Source organism: Calliphora vicina, chromosome 3 (assembly GCF_958450345.1).
Source record: "Calliphora vicina chromosome 3, idCalVici1.1, whole genome shotgun sequence".
NCBI lineage: Eukaryota > Metazoa > Arthropoda > Insecta > Diptera > Calliphoridae > Calliphora > Calliphora vicina.
The window spans coordinates 31,731,509-31,757,464 of record NC_088782.1 but is presented as its reverse complement, the minus strand read 5'-3'; the positions used below and the strand labels follow the sequence as shown (position 1 = coordinate 31,757,464).

Genomic DNA, 25,956 nt, shown 5'->3' with positions numbered 1-25,956 from the left:
ATTTTTTACATGGAAATCTCAAAAATCATTAAATCTCCTGTATCTTCGTAAATAAGCGTTTAATAGAGAAAGAAACACGATCGGTGATCACTTATATATCTGACCAAAAATCGATTTTTTATATTTAATTCCCAAAAATTGCCTATATCTTTGCAAATAAGCGTTTAATAGAAAAAAGCAGCTCGATATGTGATCATGTTTCAGACCAAAAATTGATTTTTATATGAACATCTCAAAAAATATTAAATCGTATATATCTTTGTAAATAACCGTTTAATAGAGAAAAGTAGCTCGATCGGTGATCACTCATGTTTTTTTTTACCAAAAATCGATTTTTATATGGAAATCCCAAATTGCTTATAGCTTTGTAAATAAGCTATTAATAGAGAAACGCAGCTCGATCGGTGATTACTAACATTTCTGACAAAAAATCGATTTTTCTATGGAAATCTTGAAAAACGTTAAATCTTTGTAAATAAGCGTAAGGATCTTGATCGGTGTTTACTTTTGATTTGGGCTAAAAATTGATTTTTAAAATATTAAATCGTCTCTATCTTTGTATATCAGCATTTAATAGAGAAAAGCTGCTCGATCGGTGATCACTCATATTTCTAAGCAAAATACGATTTTTATACGAAAATCGCAAAAAAATAATAAATCGCCTATATCTTTATATCTTTATTAAATTGTCTATATCTTTGTAAATAAGCGTTTAATGCAGAAAAGGAGCTCGATCGGTGGTCACTCATATTTCTGACCAAAAATCGATTTTTTTTAAAAAAAAATCTCAAATCGCCAGCTTTATTGTAAATAAGTGTTTGATTGAGGAAAGAATCTCGAACTATGATCAGTTTTAAATAAAACAAGTAAGAACGTATGGTCGGTGAAGCCCGACCGTATAATACCCTACACCAAGTAAAAGAGCAAAAACATTTTTCTTTTAAAATTTCAATAATTTATATTTTTGAGTGATTTTCGGAAGTGGGCCTTATATGGGGGCTATGACCAATTATGGACCGATCAGCATTAAATTAGGTCGTGTGATTTGTGTCTATATGAAAGTTTACTATGTTGCATTTTGTGAGTATACCAACATTTTTAAGCGATTTATGCTCGTTAAAGTGATTTTCGGAAGCGGGTCTATATGGGAGCTATGACTAATTATGGACCGATCGTAACAAAATTTGGTGATATGATTTTTGTATATATAAAACTTATTAGGAGCGCAATTTGTGGAGATACATTTATAAATTAAACATTTATGACCGATAAAGTCTTGGTCCTTGGGCCGAAACAATTATATGTACCAAATTTGATCGAAATATCTTCAAAATTGCGACCTGTACACTGCGCACAAGGTTTACATGGACAGCCAGCCAGCCAACCAGACGGACGGACGGATATCGTTTAATCGACTCAGAAAGTGATTCTAAGTAGATCAGTATACTTTAAGACTAATATTTTTGGGCGTTACAAACATCTGCACAAACGCATAATACCCTCCCCACTATGGTGGTGTAGGGTATAAAAATCTTGAGTAAATAATCATTATAAGGAATCGTTTGATAGAGAAATGGATCTTGATCTACGACAACTCATATTTATGAGCATAAATCAATATTTTGAAGGAAAAATAGCATAAGAAAAAATAAGCATTTAATCAAGAAATATAGCGCGATCACTCATATTTCTTACCTCTGATCGATCGGTTATCATTCATATTTCCAAAAAGTATTTCTTTGTTATGATGATTTAAATCTTTAAATCTTAACCCCCATATGCATAAACAGTTTATAAATTTATCAAAGGTTTATGAAACAGATTTTGTATGGAAATTTAGTTTTATAAACCTTTGATAAATTTATAAACTGTTTATGCATATGGGTATAAATCTTTAATAGCATATAGATAATCATTTTATTGAGTTTCGAAGACGATCATTTAATATGATCATACAACTTTGTAATTGCAAATATTTTTCTATACTCAGGTTTGAGGAAAATAAAACAAAAGTAAATTTCTCTGAGAAAAAAAAAACTGTGCATAAGGAGTGAGATCGAAAAATTCTTAACATACATATATGTTTATAAAAAAGAAACCACTAAACTTACAGCTTTAATTTTTTTTTTATTTGATTGAAATTATTATTACAATTTACAAAAAAAATTATTTTTATAGTTTTAATCACTAGTGATGAAATTTTGAACCTTTTTCGGAAACCCTTCCATTAACGTTTTTATAGTGCTTTCTGTCACTTTGCTCGAACATGTAGTCCATCTCCGTTTAAAATCTACCACACTTTTGGACACCTTTTTTGTACTCTTCAATTCTCTTTTAACAAGAGCCCAATATCTCTCCACTGGCCTTAGCTCCGGGCAGTTTGGAGGATTTGCCTCTCTTGGTACAAATACCACATTATTGTTCTTGTACCACTCAAGGGCTTGTTTGCCATAGTGACAGGATGCCAAGTCAGGCCAAAAATAAGTGGACACATTATGAAGTCTTATGAATGGAAGCAGCCTTTTTTGTAAACATTCCTTGATGTAAATTTCGGTATTTATAGAGCCCGTTGTAACAAATGAGTGGCTTCTTTTGCCGCAACTGCATATTGCTTGCCATACCAAGAACTTTCTGGGAAATTTTGTCTGCTTTTGGGTCCTAAACTTTTCTTCAACATTCCCTCGAGCATCAGCAACATAAAATTTTTGACCTGGAAGTTGCGAAAAATCTGCCAGAACATACGTTTCGTCATCCATTATGCAGCAAGAATATTTTTTTATAAAACTTGACTTCAATTTCCGTGCTCTGTTTTTGGCCTCTAAATTTTTAGTAGCGTTCCTGTCAGGAACTTTTTGAGCCTTGTATGTTTTTAAACCTGCATTAGCTTTAACTTTTCGTACCAAATAGTCCGAGCACTGAGCTAACCGGGCTGCTTTCCTACCGGATGTGTTGGGAGCTCTTTTGAAAATGCGTTCTATTTTTTTGGCTTTAGAAACATCATGTGGACCATTCCTTCTACCTGAACCAGGTTTTCTATCAACTGACAAGTTCTCCCGGTACTGTTTAATAACATTGGAAACAGTTTGACGGCAGACCTTTGTATGCTTGGCCAACTTTTTGTAAGACCAAGTTGGGTTTTGTTGAAAATATTTAATAATTTCAGTACGCACTTTTTTCTGGTCACTCATTTTAATCAGATTAACAAAAAAATTAATATAATTGACATTACACATAATAACTGACATGTTTTTCAAAGGTAACTTGATCAAAAAAAAATTCAAATAATACTTGGGTTAAAAAATGTAATGAAAAACGTGTGTTAAGAATTTTTCGATCTCACTCCTTATTAGCAATTGCAACAATTAAATTCATTCATATTTATAAAAAAAAAATCAATTAGCTAAAGCCTACACCAATTAAATTCCTATTAAATTCTAAAGTCAATTGATAAAATAATTTATTTTTAAACCTTGATTTTGATCTAGACATTTTGTGTTTTTGCTCAGGCAGCTGATGTAAATAAATCACATTTCACACAATCACGAATATCTAAATCGTGACGATGTTTTTTATTTACATTAGTAAATAAATAATAGTTTGTACTTAAAACTTGTTCATGAGTATTAATATAATTGATAAAGTTATTTAAATAAAACTGTTTAATAAAATTCTTACTTACATATATAAAAAATCCTTTAATTGGCTTTTTTTGATCCTTTACAGCTTTATCAATTAATCCATCGATGTGTTTTTTCTTATTAAATTAAGCGAAATTGATGGCTCTTTCTGTAGAGTGTTGTATGAGGTGAAATGGCTTTTTATTTTTTAATATTTAGAATTCTTTGAAATCTATGCTTTATTCACAATTGCATTTAATGATTTTCGTTTTGTGTTGCTATTTTTAATTCGTTTTTTTTATTTATTTATAAATTCAACTTAACGAAAAAAAAACATCAGATTGAAAAACAAATGACGATTTGTAGGAAAATATAAATTTGGTACGTGTATGTTAGAAGAATGATTTAAAAAAATAAATAAATCTCCAACAATTTTGTTAATAATCGTTAAGCGAGAAAATGATATCGTTTTGCGATCACTCGTAAATAAAAACATAATCGAGAAAAGAAGCTCGATCTGTGATGACTCTGAGCAAAAATTTATCTTTTTTTTTCGAAAACAAAAAAACCTAAATCGCCAACAACTTTGTAAATAATTACAGTTTGATCAAATGAGCTTGATCCAAGATCACTCCTATTTCTGAGCAAACATTGAACTTTTCTATGAAAACCTGCAAATATCTGTAAACGTCAATAACTTTGTAAATAAGTGTTTAATACAGAAAAGTATTCCGATCCTCGATCACTCACATTTCTGCCCATTTACCCATCCATTCCCCTACTTATCATTAAATTCTTCCCCAGCTCTGTTTTAACTTAAAAATACTTGATCTTATTTCACTACTAAAACGATTTCAAACATTTTTCCTCGCCGTTGGTAGTAAGTGAGTGGTGAACTATATATTCGTAATACTTGTACTTGTTGTAAGTACATTTTTTTCTCATTTCGAACATTTATGGAGGCAAATATCACTTTGAAGATTTAATTAACACTTCCGCAATATATATTTTTTTTGTTCGTATTATTTTTTCAATTATTATTCTCTTGTTACTTGAGATTTATTTTCTTTTTTAAATTTATTATATACTATTACGGCTACTACATAACCCCCCTCCCCCCTCTATATGTATATTTTTGTGTTTTCTTAAAAAGAAAGAAAATTATTTTAAATTGAGTTTAAATGTGATTGTCACCGTTTTTTTTTTTATTTTTTTGTTATTAGTTTGTTCAGTGGAGTTTGGGTTTTTGCTGCATTTTATTTCATTTCAATTGATTTAATCTAAATCAAAAATCTTTTGTTAAATAAATGAGAAAAAGCAAACAAAAAAAAAAAGCACAAATCTTGCATATTGCACATGTTTAGTATAAAATGGTTTGAATTTTTAAGAATTTCTAGAGAATTGTTGACGAAATAAGTAAGTAGTTGCTTGAACTCTTATGAATTTGGAGTATTGAATCATTTGGAAAATGGAACGTGTTTAATTTAAGTGTTGGGGAAATTATTAGAAACATTTTATTAGACACCAATGACATGTGGTTTCAACAGGACGGCACTATGAGCCACATAGCTCATGCCATATTGGACATTCTGCACGAGCAAATTGAGGGCATGGTCATCTCACGTGGAGGTGATGTTAACTCGGCATCTAGATCGTGCTATTTGACTTCGTTAGACTTTCTTTTTAAACAAACACAAACTTTGAAGCTTTTTGCTTGCCTGCAGATACATTCGCGCCAGAGAGGCGGGAATCGAACCCTAATCCTCAGATTGATAGGCCACACTATTGTCTAGCAGTGGTTTCTTAAGTCACAAATCTATGCGAATAAGCCAATCATGCCATCGATCAAATTCATTCTGATTTATGCACCAGAGTCAAGAATAATTGGACTTTTCGGATGCGCGTGACCCAGCGAAGCTTCTGTGAACATTTGCACGATATTATATTCCACACTTTGTGTTAATTAAATTTAAAGACAGAAAGCGCTTACTGTAATACTTAGTATTATTTTAGTACTTAATTAGTATATGTATTTGTTGTAAATATTTGTTGTAGTTACATTAATTATAAACTTAAACTGACCTGTAACGTTTGTTATCAAATTTTCGAAAGAAAATAATCTTGAATTCAAGCATAAGCAATGCAAATTATATGAAATCTTCTTTTCAGTTCAAAATATTAAAAATAGTTTGAAAATTATTTATAGACTGTTACTCATATAGAAATATACTGATACTTGATATTGTACTAGAGCTAGAACCAGGACAACCAGTTGATTTTAACAGAATGATGGAAATTAAATTTAAAGCTATAAAATTAGGAAACTGTAATTTCAACATATTTCTTTTTATTAGGGTATTCAATTAACCGGGTTTCTGGTTTAATCGGTTAATCGAGCAAATCATTAATCGGGGTTTAGATTTAATCGGTTAATAATCGGTTTATTTTAAATTATTCGATTAACCGAATAATTTATATTTAAATGTTAAATCACGAATTTTGAGTACTTATTGAAGTATTTTATTAATAAAAAAAGAACAAACACATAAAAAATAAACAAAACATAACAATTCAACCAAAAAGTGAATAATTTTCTTTAGTTTTAATAAAACTCGACTTGGAAAAAACTCTCACGCTGATTGTAGATGTTGGAGAAATCGAAAGTAAGACAAGATAAAGAATATCCAATTTGTCAGTTATTTTTTTAGTTTTTTCTAAGCATATAAAATCCACCATTATACCATTGGAGTCCTTTTTGAACTTTTTAGATTTTAAATACATTTAATAATTTCGATAAGTTGTGATAAAAACTCGTTTCAGTAGTGTTTCCAGTTTCGTCTATTATAATGTTCTCATCCGACAATTACATGTAAATTAAATATATCAGTTATTATACTCACTAAACATATTTCTTGAATGTTCGAAAAAATATATAATTTTACTTTGACATTTGTATTTGAATTAAAATGGAAAATTAAAAACAAAAAAATTATGTTAAAGTGCAAAAAAAGAAATTTCGGTTAACCGACACAAATTAATCGGTTTATTCGTTATTTGAAAATCGGCAATTTTGAATTATTCGAACAGTTAACAGACCAAAATTAATCGGTTAACCGATTAACGGTTAACCGATTGAATACCCTACTTTTTATTCTATTACTTTTTATTCTACTCGGCTTGAATTTTGTTTAATTCTTAACCCCTCTAACAGAGTGCCTCAAGGCATCCATAACAAAACACCAATTATCTCAAAAGTAATTCAGCCCAATTATGAATAAAAATTCCCCGGGAGTTTTTTCCCTTTTCTCATTTTTCCTATTCAAATTCAATGGGAAAAAACTCCCGGGGAACAAACTCCCGCGGAATTTTTTATTCATAATTGGGCTGATTATGTATTTTTTTTTTATTTAACTGTGACTTTAGTTAAAGATTTGTTAACATTTCCCTCCAAGGTCGAAATGCATTCTAACTTTTAGTTTTTGTTCTGTCAGCTGTTTTGTGAGTGATGTCATAATTTTATCACGTGAAATTTTGTGTGCCTTTTCTTTTTTTTAAATCAAAGTTTTATTAACTTTTAGTCGCCCGATCTATTCAAAATATTTTTTTTAGTTCGTTTTCATAAATTTTTCAATAAAATCGTATCATTGTTTTTTACACCTAAACTGGCAGCATTGCCCTGAGGCACTCTTCACCCTTTTGCACCTGGTTCCTAAACTTAATTTACATATTAGTTTCTAATGTCTGTACTGAGTTTATTGGGCCATAATTACCCTAAAAAATTATTCGAAAACTATTTTTTAGAATTAATAAGATTTAATGTTCTTAGTCATATAACATATAACTGATCATAAAATTGGTACCTCGGATATTATTACCAAATCTATTTCAAATTCACAAGAGGAGAAGTCCTTTTTTCACAAGTCAAGAGGCTATGGCGTTTTAAACAACTGACAAATTTACCGCAGGATAGCATGCTGTTGGTAAAGAGTGTTTGCGGTTTAAACATCCAATTAATTTACTTTCGCTTTTACATCGATATAAGCACAATTTCAGTTCACCATTTCTGATTTGTATGTAAAAAAATGGCCCAGCAAAAATTTCATTTACAATTTGAAATGTAACTAAAAAAAAATGTATTAAGAATTTAATTATTTTCTAGCCTGAAGTCTAATATAAATCAAGTTCAAGTCACGGCTGGAGCAGCATTTTTCGTCAAGTTCTCACATTTTTCAGCTTATTTTGTAAGTCAAATTTTAGCTTTTTAATAAAAATAAATCAACATGATAAATACATGTCATTACTTCTTAATTACTTAGAAGTAGTTTAGTAATGTTTCAGCAGTTAAATGTTCTTAATCAGATACTGTTCAAAATATTATTTAGCGGCTTGAAATTTAGTTTACTCCAAAAAATATAAAAAAAAATTTTTCTTCAAAAGGTTTTTTTCTTGTTTTAAGGACATAAGGTGAACAAACCGATTGCCCACCAAAGCTCATCGTGAATTTGTTCCATCGATTTCAACGTGCTTAAGATGGTTTGTTCTGTTCAGAAGTGGTGATTTTGATACGGCAGACAAATATTGCCCAGGCCAGCCAAAAAAGACCAAGATTTGGAAACACTACTCCATGAAGATTGTTGTCAAACTCAACAAGAGCTGGTCAAATCATTGGTAGCTTCTCAATTTAACAATTTCAAATCGCTTGCAAGCAGCAGGATTCATCCAAAAACAGCGAAATTGGGTATCATACGAATTGAAGATGATAGACCTTGAAAGATAATTTTGTATGTCGGAAATCCAGCTTGAACGATATAAAAGACAATCATTTTTGTACCGAGTCCTTACTTGTGATGAAAAATTGATACATTACGATAATCCAAAGCGTAAGAGATCGTATGTGAAGCCCGACAAACCAGCCGAATCGACACCAAATCCAAATATCCATGTCGCTGCAGTAATGCTCTGTATTTGGTGGGAGCAAAAGGGTCCTATCTGACCAGACCATCACTGGGAACCTGTACCGAATGCAACTGATTCGTTTGAAGCGAGCATTGGCGGAAAAACTCCAAGAATATTCGGCCAGATATGAAACTGTAATATTCCATCAGGACATGTGTCCTAGCATTGTCATGGACACTTCGGTCTACATGTTAAAAACCATTTAGAATAATGTGGTTGGAATGTTTTGCCTCACCTGCTTTCCCAGTCCGACTACTAGTTGTTTCGATCGATGCAGAACGCTCTCTCTGGGATACGTTTCACTTCAGAACATAGTATCCTAAATTGGCTTGATTCGTTCTTGGCCTCAAAAGATGAGCAGTTCTTTTGGCACGGAATCCATATGTTGCCAGAAAGATGGGAAAAGGTCATAACAAAAAAATGGTCAATACTATGAATAAATTTATGTATATTGTACAAAAGTTCAAATTAAAAGCTAAAAATTTTAAAAAATTCCTACACCGAAATTTTCTCGAAAATATATGTTTCATTTTCGATGGACAAAAAAACAATATTTTGTTGTAAGCTTGTAAATAACACCTGTAAACAACACGAATGTCATCGAAGTTCACAAAAATAATAAAATAAGATTACAACAGAGATACAAAGTGGATTATTATAATCCACATTCCTTGTACTATTTATGCCGATCACTAGTTTAGATCTTTTTGGTTCAAAGTTCAAAAACTGAACTAAGTGAGCGAAAAATTTGAACAAGTTTATATGGTATATACAATTCATACAAGGTACAAAAAAGTCTTTACATGACATCAAGGTAGAGTTTCCAAAAAAATCTAAGAATTTCAAAATAGCGGTTTCAGTTGTAAAAAATTAGCAAACCGATCGGTTTCGATTTTTTTGGTTATGGGATAATTTGTTAAATATTAAGATTTTATAGAACCAAGCACAATTGATAATATTTCAAAATTCTGTAAAATACACTGATTATTATAATTCATATTTCATGTACTCTTATGTTTACCACTGATTTAGATCATTTTAGTTCAAAGTTTAAAAACTGAACTAAGTGAGAGAAAAATCTTATCAAGTTATATTGGTTCATACAATTGAAACGTTCTAGTGAAATGGAACGTTTATTAACTACCCTAGATTACTGCTGTATGTCCTTACATGAAGCAAACAGTCTTTACAAAATGTCTTTACATGACATTAAGGTAGAGTTTCCAAAAACCTAAGAATTTCAAAACCAGATTATTATATGCCGATCAATAATTTGGATAATTTTAATTCAAAGTTCAAAATCGAAAAATTTCAACAAGTTAATTTGAATCAAACAATTACTTATGTATGTCCTAACGATCTATGAGGTATTCAAAAGTCCTAGCTTGACATTCATTTCAAAATCGTTTCAGTTTTAAACAATTGAAAACCGATAGTTTTTCGGTTATGAGATAATTTATTAAATATTAAGATTTTATAGAACCAAACTCAATTGATAATATTGAAAAGTGTTATAAAATACACATATATACTACGTATGTTTAGATGGAAAGTGGATAACAGATTATTATAATCCATATTGCATGTACTCTGTATGCCGACCACTGATTTATATATTTTAGTTCAAAGTTCAAAAACTGAGCTAAGTACGCGAAATATTTCAACAAGTTAATTTAGATCACACAATTGAAACAGAATACTTCTGTATATCCTAACGATCAAGTTCTTACATGAAGCAAGTTATTTAAGAGACATCAAAGTAATGACTTGTTTAATTTTCCATTTGTAAGTCGTTTATAAGTAGAGTAAATAGCTGCCTACAATGACATCATTGAATTTAGTAAAATCTTTACTATATTTGCTAATTTATATTTTTTGAATTTAAAATTCCAATTTGTAAAAACAAAATATTCAAAGAAGTTTAAGTCACGTCCTAAGATTTGCATATAGAGGAATTTATAAATAAACTTTGTGTATAATTGTTAATTTTTTGTTTAAATATTTAAAAAATGTATTACGAGTATTATTTTTTTTTCGAATAAAACTAAAGAAATTTTATTTGTTTTGTGATCATTATTTTTTTGATAGTTAATATAAAAACAAATACATATTTTTTGATAACAATATATTTTTTTCTTCTTTTAAACACACACAATTTAAACAAATATTTATTTAAATGTTATACTTTATTCAAGTAATTATAAACTTTTATTTTCCATTTGGGAATTTTTTTTTTGTCAACACCCGCTATATTTGCTTTATTATTTAACACTATTTTTGAAAACTTGATATTATTTTTTTTAAATTTGTTTCACATAAAATATTCATTGAAATTCATTTTTTAAATATTTCCATTTTTTTTCATACAATAATTTATTATTTTATTAGCACAAGATATCAGAGAAAATAATGAAAAAAAAAAGAATATTAAATATTTAATATTATTAAGTAATACCGCTAAACACACGTACACAATACTCAAAGTTTAAAACTAAATGAAAAGAATCAACACAACCAGCTAAAAGTAGACAGACGCTGAAAAATGTTTGTATGAGGAAAACCAAAAAAATAAAAAAAAAGTAAAAAAGAAGAGAGATAACGATCGTTTTTATTACATTTAATGCGTTTAAATTACACAAGTTAAATGACACTTGATTATGAAAAATTATTTTATTTTATTTGATTCTTTTGTTGCTGTTGTTGTTGTTGTTTTTGTTATTGTAGCTGCTGTTGATTCTAATTTAAGTGCTTGAATTATAATAAACGAACGAACTGCAGTTAACGAGATACAACTTTAATTTTATTTTTCACTTTATTTATTTATCTTTTTCACTTTTCTTTTTTAATTTCCCAGGAGAAGATCCAACCGCACGATCGCACTGCAAAAATACAACTGATAAGCGTTTTTAAATTTAAGTTCTACTAAACCATCCATCCAGCCATTCATTCATTCATCTATCTATCTACTTAGTCAGCGTCGCCGTAGTCTCTAATCATTTTGATGATGATGATGAAAGTGATATTGTTTGTATGTGCGAGTCTTTATTATGTTTAAATTTTAAGTGCAAACAGAGTAATGAACACGACTAACAGTTTTTATGTAGCATGCAATAAAAAAAAAATTAGATAAATTTTAAAGATTTTGAATTTGCAACGACTCAATAGCACCCAACAGGTAACTATTAAAATCAAACATTATATTGGACTTATGCCTTAAAATGCGGGATTTTTTTTTCAATTTATTAGCATTTATTTCGAAACATTTGTAAAATATAAATTTATTCAAAGTATTGGCCATTGACTATGACCTTTTCCCATCTTTCTGGCAACATATGGATTCCGAGCCAAAAGAACTGCTCATCTTTTGAGGCCAAGAACGAATCAAGCCAATATCGGATACTTTGCTCCAAAGTGAAGAGTATCCCAGGGAGAGCGTTCTGCATCGATCGAAACAAATAGTAGTCTGGACTATAAAGTGGGTGAGGCAAAACTTCCCAACCACTTCATTCTAAATACTTTTTAACAGGTATTGCAACATTATGGAATATTGTCATGATGGAATATTCTGGTCTTTTTTTTGCCAATGCTCGGTGCAAACGAATTGTTGCATTCCGAGCAGGTTCCTTGTGACGGTCTGGTCAGCAGCTCATAATAGATAGCACCCATTTTCTCCCACCAAATACAGATAATTACCTTAGCGCTATGGATATTTGACTTCAGTGACAATTCGTCTAGTTGGCCGGGCTTCACATACGATCTATTACGCTTCAATTCGTATGGTACCTGATTTCCTGCTGCTTGCAAACATTCTGAAATTGCTAATTGTGTAGCTCCCAATGATTTTTCAAGCTCTTGAGTTGGCTGGAATGCTCGATTTTTGTATTCCTTATCACTACTTCATCCAAAAATGGGCCTCACCGTAAAATAGGCGAAGCTCGCGGAACATTGCCGGAACAGCACGTGCTGTTTAACGCTATGTCCGTCCATGGTGATTTGGTAAAACAAACTGAATAAATGACAGCCTATTCTACAGATGTAGCTGCAAGAACGTGGCCGCTATCAATTGACAAAGTTCGGAAGTTCCTATTGGAAGACCCTTTAGTTGTTGTATAAATGCATCTATGTTGATGTCTATATCCCCCTCAATCTGTATTACAAGCGTTACGGGTAATACAAATTATAATTTTAGCAAACAACTACTTGTAATGTAGACTTCCATAAAGGATTTTAGGGAAGCCTCGTGGCCCACAGCGTAAATCACGATATTCTCTTAATATACTCGGTGAAACATCTGCCAGTTCGCAGCCCTATCCTTGACTAAGATGTTAGTCTAAATGACACACACGTTCTAGTAGGAGTACTATAAAAGCCTCTCCCCAACCCAACTTTGAGCTATCATTGTTGATCACAAATGGTTTCCCTTCGATTGATTATTGTTTATAAACCCCTGTATAATAATGGTTTGGGTATGTAATAGTCACTACGGCCAAGGTGTCTACTGAGACAGTGTAGGTACCGTAAAATTTTGCCAAAAGAGGTACGGGAGGTGGATTTTTAAGGAGCCTTGCACCAAACAGCATCCTTTTCATTGAATATAGCTGCCTTAGACATTATCGTGTTTCGATTGCTGGATAGCTTCGAATCAAGAATAACCACCAGATAATTAGCCCTTTCGAATAAGGTTAGTTGGAAGAGTACAAGATAAGTTTGTACGGGATTCACAATTATCGCTTCATGCAGAGCATGTCCAATATATATCTGGACACTATCAAGCTAAATCTATTCTATGCTTGATAGTGTCCACATATTTTACATATACAGTGGTGGCCACCAATTTAAGACAAATACTTGAATTTTTTTCATCAACTGAATTTTAAGTGCGATAGAGCCAAAATTAAGAGGACCTCTAAGGGTATGAAATTTATTATTAATGTTTCTAGTTTCTGAAAAATGTTTGGAAAAATCGGTAAAACATATATGGACAATAGGGTGGGTCAATTTGTTCGGGCCCTAAAAACGTGGTAAAGCGTATAGCAAATTCGTAATCTACGGAAAATTCGATGAACTTTTTCAGAAGAAACCATGGTTCTAAAATCAAAATCGAGCTTCCGGTTTTTTACGAGAAGATTTGGAGCTCAAGACCTCTTTTGCTAGGAGACCTCGGGTATGTTCAATTTTAAAAATAATAATATTTCTTCGTTTGTGTTCCGATTTCAAAAAAATTACATACATATATATATAAAATCTTCTCGTCGAGTACTACATATAACATATCGTAGCTATATATTCTTTATACATCTTCTTAGAAATTATTTTAGATAACTTAAAAAGAATAAAAGCACCTTTTGCCCAAAAAAATAACGAAAAATCGCCTTTTTTAATTTTTTGAAATTTAAGCATAACTTTGGACTCAGTCATTATTTTTAATCAATTTTTTCTTTATGTTATATATACATTTCTTGTTAGTCCTATAAATTAAAAATAGAGAAAATCGGAAAATATTTGAAACCGCGGTCATCAAAAAACTGGAGTAGGGTGGGTAAAAATGTTAAAAATGTATTATTCAAATGCCAATATCTCTTACGCTATAAGAGATAATTGATAGCTACGAGGTTTTATATGTAGTACTCGACGAGAAGATTCTATATATATGTAATTTTTTGAAATTATATTATTTTGAAGAATATAAAAGAGGTCTTGAGCTCCAAATCTTCTCGTAAAAAACCGGAAGCTCGATTTTGATTTTAGAACCATGGTTTCTTCTGGAAAAGTTCTTAGAATTTTCCGTAGATTAGGAATTTGCTATACGCTTAGTAGTCAAAAAAATTGACCCACCCTAATGGATAAAGATATGTGGAAATACGTTGACCCACCTCAGCGAATATCCGCTGTTAATAACATGATATGACCGAAACGAATGGAACTAAAAATACGAAATTTGGTCCGAATATTTTATAATAATAAAATTATAATGATATAAATGTGAGAAAATATGTTTATTTAAAACAAAATTTTTTTGGTCAAGTTGTAGAAAATTTTTATGTGTTCATGGTGAATATGTATGAATTGACACATTCGAATAAAACACACTTGTGTGTTAAAACAGTCCTCATGCATACATACATATTTGTGGAAATATTTGAAAAAATAATTGTCTTAAATTCCTGGCCACCACTGTACCTCCTCTTCATCGGAACACGCAACGTTTTTATAACCCATAAAATCGAGTTTCAAGAGTATTGAATATATTGCAATACTCCACTGTAAATATTCAATAATATAACATCTTCTGATATCCTCCGTTTTGCCACCCTAGAGATGATAGGATGGGTATGCGGAATGCTCAATACCAAGTCCTTGTAGAGCCGATGTAATCGACATAATTGATGACTCTTTTTTTGTTAATGCAAGCCACTTTTGTGACTATCAGATAGCTGCGTCTTGAGAGATTTGCTCTTCATATAGGCATAATAAAAGCCACATAGTATATTGAGTCTAATCATTATTTTTAGATGAACATCAATCATCATCTATAAAGTCTCCAAAGGAAGGGAAGATAGACTAATAAATGTCTCATCTCCATTTCAGTATCTCCCTACAAATGGGTATACATTAGCAACTTTCTCATGGTTTCTGTAAGTTTGTTTGGAACTGTTGGTGTACTCAGATGATTGGTCTCAGCAGAAGAATCTCTAGTACCAAAATTTTTAGTTCATTATTAAGTTCTTGGAGTCCAGTTGGCCTAAGTGAAAAATATGCAGCACTATTTCAAGGTCTCCACTATTTCGGTTTATTCCTACCATTACAGACAATTGTTTTACCAATTGTAATGTTCTATTCTCATACAAATCAGTCAGCTCGTTTATTGCCGTACTTTAAATAGTCGGCAGTAATGGTTGTATTCATAGAATATGTCCTTTTTGTTTTTCTAACTGGACTTGGGTCCATGTCATGAAATCTATATATTGGTGAGCATAGAAAGGGCAATGATATTGCTGTTAGCATTTAAATATCGTTACCGAAATAATAACAATAATCATTGGCACTTTTCTCAATTTTTAATATCTCACCTGTGGAGAAGTAGAAAATTAAATTTTCGACATTTTTACCGACCCTACTCCATTTTTTTGATAATAGCGGATCCAAATACTTCGATGTTTTCCAATTTGCCTTTATTGGAGTATCAACACATGTATGTGTCAAATAGAAAAAGAATTGTTTAAAAATAATCACTAAGTCCAAAGTTATATGCATTTGAATTTAAAAAATTTCAAAAAGGATATTTTTGGCTAATTTTTTTTGAAAACAGTACTTTTTTTCTTTAAGTTATCGGAAAAAATTTCTAAGAGGAATTTATACTTTTTAAAAATCTCACTTTTCTTCAAATATTTTAAATGAAAAAAATAATTGAAAATTGTTGATACCGAGGGGACCAGCTCTATTCAAAAAACGTAAATTTTTTATGTAAAATTCAACTTTAGGGCAAAAATTCTTAAATCGCATATTCGATATCAAAATATAGTAACCGATTTTAGATGGCCCAATATGTTTTTAATTATTTTGCAAAGGGTTCTGTTAATCCCGCCCCTATTATGGATATTATAGCCAAAAAACGAAAATATCCCATTTTTGAAATTTTTCAATACTTTTTTGGGAATTGCGAGATTCCTGATTACAAATTTCAAAATTTGTTTTTATTTTTCCATTTTCAATAAAAAAATCTATATAAGTGTAAAATTTCATTAAAAAATATTCATAAATAAAAATTTTATTTCAATTTGAAAAATTTGTATCTATGCAAAAACTCAATAAAAAGCAATTTTTTGTCATATTTTTCAAAAAAGTATTTCATGAATTTTTTAATTGTCATAAGTTATATACATTTCTGAAAAGTAGACAAAATCCTCTATCCATTGATGTATAACATGTCTACCTTGTGTTTTTTGCGTGTCAAATAAATTAGGGAAAACTTAAAAGGAAAATTTCTATGTTAGGTAAATTATCTGCGAGTTGTTAAGTTTTCCCTAATTAATTTGTCACATAAAAAACATAAGGTAGATATGTTATATATCAATGGATAGAGGATTTCGTCTACTTTCCAATAATGTATATAACTTTTGAGAATTAAAAAATTCATGGAATACTTTTTTGAAAAATATGACAAAAAATGTTTTTTATTGAGTTTTTGCATATATACAAATTTTTCAAATTGAAATAAAATTTTTATTTATGAATATTTTTTAATGAAATTTTACAATTATATAGATTTTTTTATTGAAAATGGAAAAATAAAAACAAATTTTGAAATTTGTAATCAGGAATCCCGCAATTCCGACTATGCGATTTGAGAATTTTTGCTCTAAAGTTGAATTTTACATAAAAAATAGGCATTTTTTGAATGGACCTGGTCCCCTCGTTATCAAAAATTATAATTTTTTTTTATTTAAAATATTTTACATAAAGTTAGCTTTTCAAAAAGTAGAAATTCATTATACATCCTTTTAGAAATTGTTTAGATAACTTAAAAAGAATAAAAGTACTTTTTTCCCCAAAAAATAGCGAAAAATCGCCTTTTTTAATTTTTTTAAATTCAAATGCATGTAACTTTGGACTCAGTCATGGCTTTTAAACAATTCTTTCTTTATTTGATATATACATCTGTTGTTAATCCTATAAAAGAAAAGTGGGGAAAATCGGGAAATATTTGGAATCGCGGTTATCAAAAAACTGGAGTAGGATGAGTAAAAATGTTGAAAATTTAATTTTCTAATGCGAATATCTCCTAAGCTATAAAAGATAATTGATACGAGGATTTATGTAGTTCTCGATGAGAAGATTCTATATATGCAAGTTTTTTGAAATAGAAACTCAAACGAAGAAATAGGATTATTTTTAAAATTGAACATACCCGAGGTGTCCTACTTTAGGGACCTCTGGCCCAGCTCCGGGTGGCCTCATGAAGTCAACGTTCAAAGCTTAAACTCATCAGCACTTTCCTTTTGCGCACGTGAAATTTCATTCAAATCGGACTAAGGGTTTAAAAGTTACAGATTTATTTCCATCTTTTTTTTTTCTCATACCACTGTGCACCGTGTAATCATTGGCACTTTTCACAAATTATTACATATAAACTGCGGAGAAGCAGGCTAGACGAAGCTGCTCCCCATATCCAATTTAGTTATGAAACACTTTGATGTTGACTTCATCTTGTTCAGATTCAAAGAGGTTGTCCTCGTAAACTGATTCGTCCAGTTGATCATAATAATTGACCGACCAATTCAGAATTTGATTGAGATTCACATTATTCGACTAAACTAACAGGGCATTTAACAGATATTTCTTGGAAGATCGACTGGATGCCGTAGTAGAGCTTCCCCAGTCTCTGTCAAAGCAGCTCCAGTGTTTTATGTTTTAGAATGCCCACTATCCTTCTGGTTTGGAACTATCCTTCACCATCATCAAATCTTGGGTAGATAGGCCTGGATTAAGGAATCGAATAAGCTCCAATATCTCCGCTGGTTCAGATACATCATTCGGCGCGAAATAGTAACAGTTTTATATACTTTCATATCTGTGATAAACAATCACATAAATTAATATTACTCATTGATAGTTTAGGGTGAACTACGCTAGATCTTTTCATTTACACAAAGATGGGAGATTTTTATGGAACTTTAACCTGTCATCATGTTGTGCACTCTTTAATTTATGTACAAGTGAATGTAATGTATGTATGAACTTGTAGGAGAATGTTTGTAAATCAGTATATCAGAGAGTAGTTCTCTGATTAATATGCAAAGTATGTGTATGGATTCGTACTGATACCACGATACGTCACAATTATTACATGAAGTTCAACAGTATAAATGACATAAATAGAGATTAAAATACATTAATAAAATTTAATAAATAATTGTATAGTTAAACACAAGAACAATAACTAAATTAATTAATAATATAAAAACCGGCCGGTGTTTTGGTTTTATTTTATTTTTTTTAGTTATTTTTCAACAATCAATTATAATTGTTGAAATAATTTATGTTTCGTTTAATTTTATTATTTGTTTTTTTTCCTTTTTTGTGTGTTTTTAACAATTTATAATGAAATTTATTGGTGTAATGAACTATTTAACATTAAATTTAAATTAAAAAAAGAATAAAATGAAAATTAACATTATTATCATTTGGACATGATGTGTCTTTATTGTTCTACTACAACTTTGTTGTAAATGTATAACAATTGCAACAATTAATCATTAAGCTGTGGGTGTTGAACTGGGTGGCTGGCTGATGGTTGGCGGCATGTTTAAATTTATGGTTGATATTGTTATATTTTTTCAATACATTTTTATATTTCAAGTTTTGTACATATTTTTTAATTCAAATTAATTATAATTAGCAAAAAAAAAGTATACAATCATACATAGTATTGTAGTATAACATGATACGAATACAATTATTCGAAGTTCATTTACATTTGAGTAGACAAATTAATTCATCTAATTAGTAATAAATAACGTCATAATTAAATAAATTTATACATTTTAAATTAGTGGTAGCAATAACAACTGTCCAACAAGCAGTAGTAGTGGCTGCTACAAAATCAGTATCATGTTGTACATTGAGTGCCTCAGGTGTGGTACGTATATAGTTTATCGACACAATGACCGCAATTGTTTCAGCATATATTTGGTCAGGAATATTATGATTAAAACAAATATGTTTTCTGGCCATAATTTGTTTAACAATAGCAAATTGTTTTATTTATTATCAACACAAATGACCGCAGATGAGTATAAAGGTACGAGCGAGTTTTTATAATATTTCCCTCTGCATGAAGTAAAAATTGTTAAAATTACACCGTGAAAAAGTTATTTGTACACATAGACGAGATCAGGAATACTCAGTTTTTCTTCATCGGGTCAGATGGCCTGCTAAAAGGACTTTAAAATTTCAAAGGATAAACTATTTTTCAAAAATTATATTGGAATTTACAATTGATGGCGTATATTTTGAATGCGGTTTTTGTTTTTAATAACTTATATTTCATTTAGAGGGGTTCATAACTGTCCTTTATTCTCACTTATTTATTGAACATTATAAAGTAAACAACAAAGATTTTCGTTGTTTTCGTCATATGCGGGAAGTTTTTCTTCACTTTTTATACCCTACACCACCATAGTGAGGAGGGTATAATGCGTTTGTGCAGATGTTTGTAACACCCAAAAATATTAGTCTAACACCCGCCTTAAAGTATACCGATCAACTTAGAATCATTTTCTGAGTCGATTAAACGATGTCCGCCCGTCCCACAGAGGGATGGCTTCATACATTTTTTGGCAAAAATTATAAGGAGTTATCGTAGAGCGCTGAAATTTGGTACAGAGAATTATATGGACCAAACTAAGAAAAAAATAAAATTTTATCAAAATCGACCACGTCCAACGCCCACTGCCCATACAGTCCAAATGGATTTTTTCGCATAAAATTTTTCCTATCCAAGTAAAAGTCTAGAAATTTGGTACATATATTTTTTGAAACAAAAGAAGAACGCATGCCGAGTTTCAATAAAATCGGCCATGCCCACCGCCCACGAAACTCATACATAGATTAGAATTTGTTTGATATTTCGTTTATTATTCGACAAAAAATTTTAAGTTTTCATCCTGTTCCGAAAACTTCCGAAAACTATTTTTTCTTTTAATCGAAACAAGACACTCCCAACTTTCATTTTATTTAAGAAACAGCTTGGGGGAAAGTGGGGCTACATTTTTTTTCTCCATGGAAAATCAAAAATAAAATAATTTTTAGAGACTTACATATATATTTGGGCATATCTTCTTAAGGGTTTATGATATCCCCATAATTTTTTTTTGTATTTATGGAGAAATGTTATATTTTTAAAATGTGTTAAAGGTAAATGGTATTATTAGGAAAATTATACATATATAAACCACTGAATTGCGTGAAAATATAATTAAATTTTTGCTAACACCATTGCATGGACTTTACTTGAATTTTTTAAAAATAAAGTAAAATTTTTCTTAAAACTATAAGTGTACATTTCATCTTTAAACATTTCTCTACAAAACTGCATCATTTGATTTTTAAAATTTAGTGTATGAAAAATTGACTTTTTGACACCAAAATCTCTCTGTGCGACCGTCTGGCTGGCTGTCCATGTAAACTTTGTGCGCAGAGTACAGGTCGCAATTTTGAAGATATTTGGATAAAATTTGGTATATTGAAACTGGCTGAAATCGGTCAATTATTTCACCTAGCCCCTTACAAATATACTTCCGAAATTAAACTTTATAGGTCATAAATGTTTAATTTCTATAGGTATCATCACAAATTTTGCTCCAAATAAGTTTTATATATACTAAATTCATGTCATCAAATTTTATTATGATCGGTCCATAATTAGTCATAGCTCCCATATAAGACCCGCTTCCGAAAATCATTTTAACGAGCACAAATCTCTTAAAAATGTTGGTATACGCATAAAATTCAACACAAATAACTCTCATATAGACATAAATAACACAACCAAATTCCATGGCGATCGGTCCATAATTAGTCATAGCTCCCATATAAGGCCCACAATATCTTTAAAAAATATCTTTAACGATCATAAATCTTTTAAAAATGTTGGTATAAATATAAAATTAAAATAACTATTACAAATAACTTTCATATAGACATAAATAACATGATCTAATTTCATGGCGATCCATAATTCGTCATAGCTCCCACCATAGCACTCTTCCGAAAATCATGCACGAAAATAAAGTATTGAAATTTTAAAAGAAAAATGATTTTGCTCATTTACTTAGTGTACACCATACTTTCTTACTTGTTTTATTTGAAAAGTACCGCTGAAGCACACTGAAGCTTATGTTGAATGTAGGTTCAGCGCTTCAACGTGCGAGAGATGGTTTGTTAGGTTCAGAAGTGGTGACACGAAAGTCAATGATCGCCCAGGCCAGTCAAAAAAGTTTGAAGACCAAGAATTGGAGGCATTACTCCATGAAGATTGTTGCCAAACTCAACAAGTGCTTGCAAAATCATTGGCAGCTACTACTGAAGTAGTAGCAACGAATCATTACCTGCGAGGAAAATGGATCCGTTACGATAACCCGAAGTGAAAGAGATCGTATGTGAAGCCTTTCTAACCAGCTGAATCGACACCAAAGCCAACTATCAATGGCGCTAAGGATATATCAGTATTTTGTGGGAACAAAAGGGTCCTATCTATTATGAGCTGCAGAAATCTGACCAGACTATCACAAGGAACCTGTACGGAACGCAACTGATTCGTTTGAAGCGATCATTGGCCAGAATATGCGGCCAGACATGAAATCTTAATTTTTCATCATGACAACGCTTGGCCACATGTTGCAATACCTGTTAAAAACCATTTAGAATGAAGTGATTGGGAAGTTTTGCCTCACCCGCCTTATAGTCCAGACCTTGTGCCGTCCGACTACTATTTGTTTCGATCGATGAAAAACGATCTCTCTGGGATTCGCTTCACTTTAGAACAGAGTATCCGAAATTGGCTTGATTCGTTCTTGACCTCAAAATATGTGCAGTTCTTTTGGCTCAGAATCCATAAGTTGCCAGAAAGATTGGAAAATGTTATAGATAACAATACTTCCAATAAATTTATGTTGTACAAATGTTTCATAATAAAAGCTAAGTCTGCTTTTACACAGCGCAAGTTTTCTTGCGCAAGTCTAGAGTTTATAGGAGAGAGAGGCAAGAAGAAAGAAGAGGGATACACATTTGCTTGTACTGGCAAGTCTCTTGAATTCTCTTTTGTTTTCTGATTTTAACTATGGGATCTATTAGGTTTTGACATACAAAATTGCACACAGACTTGCTGTGTGTAAACAGACGAGCAAGTTTAAAAGGCAATCGAAGAGACTTGATTCAAGTAAACTTGCCCTGTGTAAAAGCAGACCAATCATTTGAAAAAATTCCCCATTTTTAAGTCATACAGCCAAGCTGAGATGTGTCGAAAAGTAAGTGATTATTCACACGCGTCAAGTTTACTTTGGAAGGAAAATCTTTCCAATCGCCTCTCCTCTTTCATCTACAAACACAAGACTTTAATAATTTCGCAAACTACATATAATTTTAATACATATTGTTACGTTTTAACCTTTTCAAAACGTTTGGTTTATTTCCTTTAAATAAACCGGATACTTTTGATTGAAAATAAAAGCCGTTTAGTAGTTTGAAAATTGTAACAACTCTTTATTTATTTAAAATGTACAACAACAGAATTAAATAGTCTCTCAGTGTTTTTTATACACGTTTATAAATTCGCAGAAATAAAGACACACTTTATAATGTACACGAATTTACTTGAAAAACACAACACACTTTAAGGCACTCAGTTGATGTTTATTCGAAAAGCGTCTCTGATAAACTCACTCACGACTGCAACCTCTGCCACTATTTATAACACTGCATAACCATCTAGAAAGCTCTATTTATACAATGTTCTTTAACTGAATATTCGAGTTCGAATATACGGTCGCAGCGTTGCCAACTTACGATCAATGGTCAACTGAAAGCTTTTATTTAATAATGCCCACAGTTATGTTACAGTTTGCTATTACAGCACTGTTATTTGAAAGCATTAGGCTACTTTTAAATCAGCCGTTAAAATCGTTATATTTGAATTCAAGTACAATTACGTAACAATATTTTATCCATTTATTTTTGAAATTTAAAAATACTTAATTTACAAATTAGAACCACCATCAGTGCCCAATACATATTTATAATACAGTTTATTATACTGCTCCAAGAACACAAAAATCAATATCGTTAGAGGCGTCAGACGGGCAAAATATGGCGTGAACCCCTTCCACAAAGCCAAAGGTCCCTCATTGCGACATACCCTTGCTAAAACATCAATTGTACCCGAATACTCCGGCTTAGCACCCGCTGACGTTTTCATATTTTGTATGCGAGTCTTGGCTATGTCCATGGGCAGTGAGGCTATGGAAGTCAAGAGGCCAGAAAAGAAACTTGCACCAACATGCAATGCAAAACCTTCTTTTATTTGCAAAGGACCTTGGTGTAAATAATTTTTAGCTTGACTGTAGGAAGCCAACTGGCACATATTCACAATCATGGCCCGAACCACCGTGGGTAGGCAACCTTTCCACAAGCCAGCCAAACCTTCTTCTTTAAGAATGCGTGTCAGGGCATCAGCTACATTTTTATAGTTTCTTCTTTCAGCTGCTGGCAATTTGCCATCCGTTACCATACGTATGAGAGCCACATCGGCTGGATTTCCCACAAAGGCACCACATGCTCCAGCCATTATGCCCATTCCCATGCTGGCAGTTACCGTGGGGGCCTGTTGAGTATTGCTTTTGTACAACTCTATTAGATTCTGATAAACACCCATTCGTGTGGTGGTATAGGTGGCCTGTCTTAACAGACCTGCTCCCAAGCCATGCCAACATTTCATTAGACCTTCATTCTTTAGCACTTTCATGAGACAGTCCATTGAGTTTTTATATTCACTCGCTTGTCCTCCAATGCCAGCCATTTGCATACGAGTTTTAACCAAATCCATGGGCTGTACAAATAGTAAACCAGTCATACCGGAGGCACCACCAATTATAAATTTCACATAATTGGGCATTTTCTTTTCGTCGGTCATGTTTTATTTCTCTGAGTCGGAAATTTGAATAGAAAGAAATTAAAATTTTGAAAAGTTGTTGAAATAATATTTGTTTTCGGAAAAGGCTTGTCAATAATTGTAATAGATTATTAAGAGGTTTGCAACAAATAGGAAATAAATAACCCAGCAATAAAATATGTTCCAAAGAAGCAATAAGCTAATTTTGCTCCTCTCTTGTTTGCTCCCTTCCAACCAAAAATAATACTTCTGCTTCCATCCACTACTGATCACCATCCTCATATACATATTTATCCCCATGAAATTATAATGCAAATACAGCCTTAACTACCGATATGACTTGTTTAAGTGTGTGTGTGTGTCATTAAAGGTTTAAATATTTAATCGTTGAAAAGACAATAAATTAACGGTTTACAACACCAAAGGGATCATTGCATAAATTATTGTGCAACTAAACTTTCCATTAACAATAATCTATTGCTATAGTTATTAAGAGGAGAGTAGGTTAGGTTAGCAACATTGTTGTTACACATTTAGTTGTTGTTGTTGTTGCAAATAAATAAGACAAGGCCATTTAGCATGCTTCTCAAATTAACTCATTAAAGCTTTAATGTTGAAAATTATATGGTTGCGTTAATTAAACGCTAAAGATTTTCGTTGCAATCACAAGTTAACACAAGCATGCATTTAATCGCAAGGCATAAATATTTACACAGACATACAGTAGCAGTCAAAATATGTTAATGGAAATTCGAGATATAATTTCTTTCCAAAGAAAGTAAAGATTATAGAAACAAAAAATGCACGGTAAAATAAAAATGCATTTTCAGGATAATTAAGGCCATCAGCGCAAAAGTGGTGTAACCCACGTTACCCATATTGGTATTCAAACTCATATGAAGCTGAAAAACTCTTTTTGTACAGACAGTCCTAATTGACCCTAAGGAGTTGAAGATATTAGCAAAAAGTCTTAGTATCTGACGTGACGATAGATGACGTTACATTACTTTAATGTACATTTCATATATTTTTTGGTTAAAAAATAAGAAAAATAAAAACACTGAGTAGCATTTTTTTTAATTTCAAAGAAAAAGAACTGTTCATACTCTGATCTGAAGTGAAACGTATCCCAGGGAGAGCATTCGGCTTTGATCAAAACTTCCCAACTACTTCATTCTAAATACTTTTTAACATGTATGTTGCAAATGCGACCGTATGTTATTATGATGGAATATTATGGTTTCATATCTGGCCAAATATTCTGGGCGTTTTTCGGCCAATGTTCGCCTCAAACGAATTAGTTGCGTTCGGTATATGTTCCCTGTGATGGTCTGGTTAGATTTCAGTAGCTCATAATATATAGTACCCTTTTGGTTCCACCAAATACACTGCATTACCTTAGCGTCATTGATATTTGGCTATGGTGTCAATTCGGTTGGTTTCCCGGGCTACAAATACGATCTCTTACACTTCGGGTTATCGTAATGGATCCATTTTTCATCGCAAGTAATGATTCGGTGCAAACATGATTTTTTATGGTGTTCAAACATCATTTCAGACATACAAAATCGTCTTTCAAGGTCTCTCGGCTTCAATTCAATTTCCCTGCTCTTGGATGAATCCTGATTTTGCAAGCTCTTGTTGAGTTTAACAACAATCTTCATGGAATAATGCCTTCAATTCTGTCTTTGTCTTCTCTATCAAAATCACCACTTT

General features: G+C 31.4%; 2 protein-coding genes across 6 annotated transcripts in view; both read right to left on the bottom strand.

Annotated features, from left to right (window-relative positions):
- axo (axotactin) overlaps positions 1 to 11,561 on the bottom strand; it is a 203,314-nt gene extending 191,753 nt beyond the window's left edge. For 4 of the 5 annotated variants that reach the window (XM_065505190.1, XM_065505192.1, XM_065505194.1 and 1 more), the window contains exons 1-2: positions 11,189 to 11,561; positions 3,680 to 3,935 (exon numbers count right to left, since the gene is read on the bottom strand). The gene's annotated coding sequence lies outside the window, so the exon portion shown is untranslated. The remainder of the gene's footprint in view (positions 1 to 3,679; positions 3,936 to 11,188) is intronic. The other variant, XM_065505191.1, reaches the window with a different exon arrangement.
- Positions 11,562 to 23,292: 11,731 nt separating this feature from the next.
- On the bottom strand, positions 23,293 to 24,324 carry LOC135955186 (mitochondrial 2-oxoglutarate/malate carrier protein-like). The gene has a single exon (XM_065505505.1). It carries the CDS (start codon positions 24,259 to 24,261, stop codon positions 23,329 to 23,331), a length of 933 nt encoding a protein of 310 aa, XP_065361577.1. The 5' UTR covers positions 24,262 to 24,324; the 3' UTR covers positions 23,293 to 23,328.
- Between the last annotated feature and the right edge of the window lie 1,632 nt (positions 24,325 to 25,956).

Excerpts from the sequence above, each read along its gene's own strand:
- LOC135955186 (XM_065505505.1), bottom strand. The coding sequence starts at position 24,261 with ATGACCGACGAAAAGAAAATGCCCAATTATGTGAAATTTATAATTGGT.